The sequence below is a fragment of the Varanus komodoensis genome, unplaced genomic scaffold (genome assembly GCF_004798865.1).
Source record: "Varanus komodoensis strain SLA01 unplaced genomic scaffold, ASM479886v1 scaffold16, whole genome shotgun sequence".
Taxonomy (NCBI): domain Eukaryota; kingdom Metazoa; phylum Chordata; class Lepidosauria; order Squamata; family Varanidae; genus Varanus; species Varanus komodoensis.
Genome location: NW_025335468.1, coordinates 6,815,986 through 6,822,251, shown reverse-complemented (window position 1 = coordinate 6,822,251; position 6,266 = coordinate 6,815,986). Strand labels below are relative to the sequence as shown.

General features: G+C 41.9%; 1 protein-coding gene across 1 annotated transcript in view; it reads right to left on the bottom strand.

Moving 5' to 3' along the window:
• The window catches only part of LOC123021370 (mucin-5B-like), a 70,093-nt gene that overhangs the window by 29,124 nt on the left and 34,703 nt on the right, over positions 1 to 6,266 (bottom strand). Inside the window, exons 27-30 of the mRNA XM_044426082.1 lie at positions 5,061 to 5,205; positions 3,878 to 3,921; positions 3,594 to 3,785; positions 265 to 637 (exon numbers count right to left, since the gene is read on the bottom strand). Coding sequence (XP_044282017.1) covers positions 265 to 637; positions 3,594 to 3,785; positions 3,878 to 3,921; positions 5,061 to 5,205 — 754 coding nt within the window. The remainder of the gene's footprint in view (positions 1 to 264; positions 638 to 3,593; positions 3,786 to 3,877; positions 3,922 to 5,060; positions 5,206 to 6,266) is intronic.

The following is a 6,266-nucleotide window of genomic DNA, read 5'->3' as shown; positions in this document are numbered from 1 at the left end:
TGTCCTCCAGCGGCACGGATCCTTTCGAAGTTCTCGACGTCCCCGTCATCCGGCGCGTTGGTTGGTTTCTTGGTATCGAACCACGGGGTCCACTGGCAGATGGGCTGGCAAACAGTAGAAGTTGATATTTCTAGTGTGCTCTTTCCAATCGTTGTGATTTCATTCGTTGTTGATTGCAGATGCCATGTTGTTGAAGGTGTTGAAGTCTGTGTTTCCTTTTCAGTTTCATATTTTGTTACACCTGTTGTTGTCATCGCTACTTGCCTTGATGTTTGCATCAATTTTGTCGTGGGTGTGTTTGTAGTTTCTGTGCATGGTGTATATTGACAACACAGGAATCTGATTTCATAATTATAGCAGATTGGTGGGTTCTGTTCTCTGTTATTACAGATCAAGCCACTTTCTTTGGTGCACTTTAATGTTTGATTAATGGATTCCAGCTTTTCCTCAAGAGACGTCTGAGGTCTGCATTCTACATTATCTGGCATTTTACAAAGATCATATCCATGGGCTCTTATGTTTTCTGGTGTTTCATAGTCCCCATCATTTGTTCCATAGTTTGGGTGACTGACATCATACCATTGTGTCCAAGAGCACACCCTATGGACACAGCCTGTTGATCTTGGTATAGTTGGTTCTAGTATAAAAAAAAGTGTTTTATTATTTTCAATGACTAATCTGTACAGTTTTCCCCTAAATTTTTCTTGCTGTTTTTAGTGCAATGTTCTTGTGTGTATTCTGAATTTTCAAATCAGTCTTTAAAAATGCTCTATCACATTTACTGAATTTGCACAAATTTGTAAATCATGATTTAGCTTGCTCTCTTAATTTAGATGGTTGTTGAGCTTGTCCTGATTTTGTATTCTTTCCCCAGGATGGCTTACAAACTATGCAAACTAGCCAAGTCTTGTCCCATTGTTTAATAAAGCCACTGTTGCTCATTGTATTGTATAAGCACAAAGAACAAAATAAGCCATGGCCTATCGAAAGAATTAGAAAGCCCCCTGGGAAGAGCAGCAGAAAGGCTACTACTCTAAGGGGCTAGTAGGCAACTGCCCTCCCACTGGCTTTACCACTTCCTGCAATGCTAGTCACTTGGCATATATTGTAAAACTCAGAAGACAGCTGGGGCTTCCTAGAAGCTTTCCTAGACATCCTGCTTCTAAGGAAGAAATCAAGGTGTTTTCCCTCTAAAGTATTCTCACGATGACATTGCATGTATGCCCTGCAATTCTTCCTTTTGCAGAGTACCCAAGGGGGCTTACGATGCTTCTTTCCGTTTCTTCTGCACAACAACCACCCTGTGAAGAAGTTTAGACTGAGAGATGGTGACTGTCACAAAATCACACAGTGAATTTTGTGGTTGAGTTTTCTATTTGGGCACTTTTAACCAATAGGTCAGATAAAAAGCTTTGAAAGAGAGAGAGAGAGAAAGAGAGAGACAGACAGACAGTCAATCAGTCAGTCAGTCTAGGATTTTTTTTTTTTTAACAAGTTCTTGGGTGGACCTTGTGACTCTGTGTTATGCAACCTTGGGAAATGAGGGCTGCCCAGGGCCACATGAGCATCCCTCAAAACCCTGAGGATTCTGCTACAAAAGAAGTCATCCACATAGTTCTACCATGAAAACAGGTAACTCTACCTTGAAAACGCAGGACTGCCTTCAGTCTCTTGAGTGTGGATAACACAGAAGTACCTTTTTCAAAAGTCAAGCCATGGCCAGTGCTAAATGGCTTCCCATGGCTCAGGGAAATCTTGGTGTTCCTCCATGACTCCTGGGAGGAAGGAGGGGGCCCACCAACCCTGCTGTACCTGATAATCTATCCGATAGAGAGAAATTTTAATCACAATGCATGGTTAAAATTCCCAGAGAGGTTAACCTGCTGTGGAACTCAGCTAGTGTGTGCAATTTTGTGGGAGAAAAATTTTTGAGGTTGCCATCTCCAGCCTGGCTCCTAACTGTGCAACTCAGACATAAACACATTACAGGAATACTTGTTCCTATTTGCCTGGCTGACTGAACCACCAGTGTACTTCCAGATCATCAGCCATGACAGGTAGCACAGAGAAGAATGTTTGTTTTCCTCAGTTTCATTGATTTGTTTTATTTGGTATGCAATTTGTTGTGGGACATTGTGCTGCCGGTTCTTTAGATTTCTTATTAATGTCCTTTTAAAGACAGAAACACTGGAAAGTGCCTTATACTGAGAACTCCACTTTATCAACACTGAATAGCTACAGAGGTGTGCAGAAGCAAATCTGAGTTTGCCAAAGTTCTCCAAATACCATCTGAAAGCTCATTGTATCTCACACCTAAATCAGAGTGCGGTTTTGCACAAAAAATCATGTGTATTTTGTGTGCCTTTCCCAGAATGCATGCCTCAGTGTGTGCATCACTGAAAGGTATGCATTCTTCTCCAATTGATCAAAGAACAACTGTGCACATTTTAAACAAGTACTCATTTTTCATGCATGTTTTTCAAATGTATGCATTTTGCTGAACGCATTTGGATTTTCTTTTGGTGGGCAGGATAGTCTAGGGTTGTAAACTCAGGGATGTAGATTGCAGTTAAATGTATGTTTGGCCCAGAAGGTGCAAAATGGGCAAATTCTGATGCTGCCCATCCCTAAAAAGCACCTGGAAGTGCTCCTACATTCCTAGCCACATTTCTCCTGCACTTGAGGCAAGAGATATTCCTCCTTGTTTGGAGATGCTGAGCTTTGAACCTCAGAGCTTCTGCACTCAGAGTGTGTGCTCTGCCACTGAGCTACAGCCCCACCTTTGGTTTGGTCAGTGAGATTACTGAGCCTCCCCTGCCCCCCTCCAGAAGTGGGGCTCAGCAGTAGCAGTAACAACAGTAGGCTACTTCATTTTTAAAAAATCCCTTTTACATTTTGGAAATGATGTGGCGTTTATTACTAGTTTTTGTATTTCATCTTATTTTCCTGTAATCAAAGAAAGGCTAAAACAATTAAGTTTTGATATTTTATTGCCTTGGGAGATCAAATCATATTGTTCCCTTTCTTGTAGAACTCTCTTTTGCAATGTGACTGCCACTCTGCATTATAATCGGTCAGAGATTTTTGGTTTTCAAAGTATCTGCTTGGCTACGGAGTATACAGAGAGTAGTGGTTAAGAGCATGGGACTGGGACTCAGGTGATCTGGGTTCTAGTCTCCGCTCAGCCATGGAGCCAACTGGGTGACTTTGGGCCAGTCACAGACTCTCAGCCCAACCTACCTCACAGGGTTGTTGTTGTGGGGATATGATGGAGGAGGAGATGTAAGCTGCCTTGATCCCTTTGTAGGAAAAAGGCAGGATATAAATCGATAAATAATAATAATAATAATGTGGATGGGCTCCGAAACATTCCCTGCTATATAGCTCCTCTTAAGAGGAAGTCATTTCCCACTCACTCAGTACTTGCAAATTTATTTAGGAGGAAGGCACACAACTAGTAAGTACTGTCTATTTAATGCTGACAACAATTTACAGATGGTTAGCTATGCAATCCTGTTCATGCTTACTCATAAGTAAGTCCTTCCAAGTTCAACGGTATACAGAATTGCAGTCCAAGCAGTTTACTGAATTACCTGCTGTACTTGGAGTAGTGGTAGAAAAGATAAATGGTGTTGTTGATACAATTCCAGCACATTTGTTGATATTCCTTTGGATGGTTCCATTAATACCACAGACTGCAATTATACACCAGCCCAAACCATCTGTGGTGTTGTAGATGACCTCATTGTAGCTATAGGTCTTTCCTTCATAATAACAGTAGCATGCTGAAATTTGGAATGGGAAAGAAGGGCTTCTGGTTAGGCAATATCATAGAAAGAGTTTTCTAAGGTGCCATTCATAAATTTCTACAACTTACCTTTAGGATCATAGCTACACTCGATGCCTTTACTGGTGCATTCACTGTAAAAAAATCACAGTGGAATGTGAGACTGTAGATTCATAAAATCACATATTGCTATTTATTTTCTCCTTCATTCCCCTGAAGGTTAATTTTATTTGTGTTTAAAAATTATATATTCAGCTGACATGACAAGGATAGGCTCTCTGGTTAAGCCCCCATTCTTACATTGAAGATCTCTTTCCAGGAATATTGCAGATTCCTGAAAGCAGTTTGAATACATTTATTTTGGGGGGGGGGGGCATTTTGGCCCTGTAAAGAAGTTCAGCAATGTTAACTGTGTTAACAGTTAAGAGGGACAGTTTTAGAGGGACAGAAAATCAAAACATGTGAAAAATAATGGCTGTCCCAGACAAATAAGCACAGTTGACGTATCTGTAAAATATTTCAGGAAATAGTTTGTCATTCAGTTCTCCTATAGGATTGTTGTAAATATATTCTCTGACCTTGATTATTGAAAAAAAGATTTGGCTCTCTTCTCATCATGGACCATTTGATCTCTTGCATCTTGTTCTAGATTATTATTTTTGTTCAATTTATAGTTTTGTTTGTCTGACTGTTTTTGTTCTCTTGCTGTTAAACCAACTTCTTCATCCCATCCTTTAGTGTCAATGTTGTCACTGCTGTGAGTTCCTCAACACTAACTGTCCCATACCTACACTGGAAAGAACCCCCAGCGCATGACTATCCAGAGGAAGTATTCATCGCTTTCTTTTGCATCCATAGGATAGAAGAGAGAGACAGCATCTGCTTGATCAAAACAAGAACTATCTCATCTAACAGTTTGATGGAGAATTGCAGATGAGATTAATTCAATACTTTTGGTTTTCTATGTAGATGTGAATTCAGACTGTAACTTCCACAATCAGATTCTTCCTTTCCCAACCCTAACACATTCTTTTAAGTAGCTAATAATGGACATGAAGGGTCATTTTGGAATCCAGAAGAAGGAATAAAGGTGGTTCTTATGCAATTTTAAATAGAATGAAACTAATTTAGACCTTATTTAGACCTTTAAAAGCCCTGCAAGTCTTGCAAAACTTTTAGAGGTTATGTTTCTATCTAAACATGGATAGGATTGTGCCCTTAATAATGCACACTGGAAACATATGGTTACTGAAAACAGATTATGTACCCTTACCATGACTGGCATGTCTCTCCTGAGTCAAAGGTTTTCCCTGGTGGATGGTAGTTACCCTGTGCATCGTAACAGCCACAAACATCAACACATTCCATCTCATCCTCATTAAAATAAGGCTTATTTGCTGGACAGTATGGATAGCAGCCTGAGAGAAAGGAAGGGTGAGTGGGAGAAGTAGAGCATATTAAATGCATTGGAGAAAAAGCAGTCCTATTTCATCTGTATTTCTTCTCCTTTTTTATCGTGCTAGCTGAGAAATGCTGGAAGTGGTTGCCTCATTCTTTTCAAGGATACTGGGTTGAGCCAGGCTGCTATAAGGCCTTCCACCAGGGGTGTCAAGGCATTGGGGTGGGTTGTCCCAAATGTGGCTTGTCCTTGTAGACTTCCTAAAAGGCCAGATGGTACAGGGCCATGTGCCTGATGACAGGGGCATGCCTTGCCTCCCAGAGTGAACCAGTGTCCAGCTACATTATGTGCATGACTGGTTTGGCAAAGATGACCCCCCTGAGGGGTGAGGGGAAGGAGTCCCCCTTGCGCCAGCGCCTTGGTCAGGGAACATGTAGCAAAGCCATACCTGACTGAGGCATGGGGTACAGGGCTCCCCTACCCCATACTTCAATCAGGGTGGCCTGTGCCTTTCCTCACTGGGAGAAAGCCAGGAAGCTGAAGCACTTAGTGAGCTGTTCCCCCTCCAGTTGGAATGGAGAGCTACGCTCAGGTTCGAGTCCCTTTTCGGTCATACCCACATAATAATGCCATGAGGAAAGTTAGGACAGTCTCTGGCTCTTGGTCTCGACTCCCACAAGGTTGCTATAAGGATACAGTGGTGAGGAGGCAGAGGGTTATCATGCAGCACCTTGGGTTCTTTCCAAGAGGAGAAAAGCCAGGATATAAGTGTAATAATAAGAACTAACAGTGGGGACTCCACTGCATGCAACTTTCCCTCCTGACTGGGGGGCCTAAGAGCACCTTAGAGGGAATATTATCACTAATTGCAAATAGGAAGTAACAGCAGGGATATCACTCCCATGGCCTTGGGAAGAAGTTGAGGCTTTGGGAGAAGTCCAGTTGGATGGAGAATCTTTGTGGGCTGCATTTAACTTGCAGTTTCCTTTCTCTGCCTTGCACAGTTTGGGATCTGGCTATCTGAAGGGTCAGCTGCACTCGTATGAATCTGCCTGAATGTTAAATAAAGGTTCCGCTCTG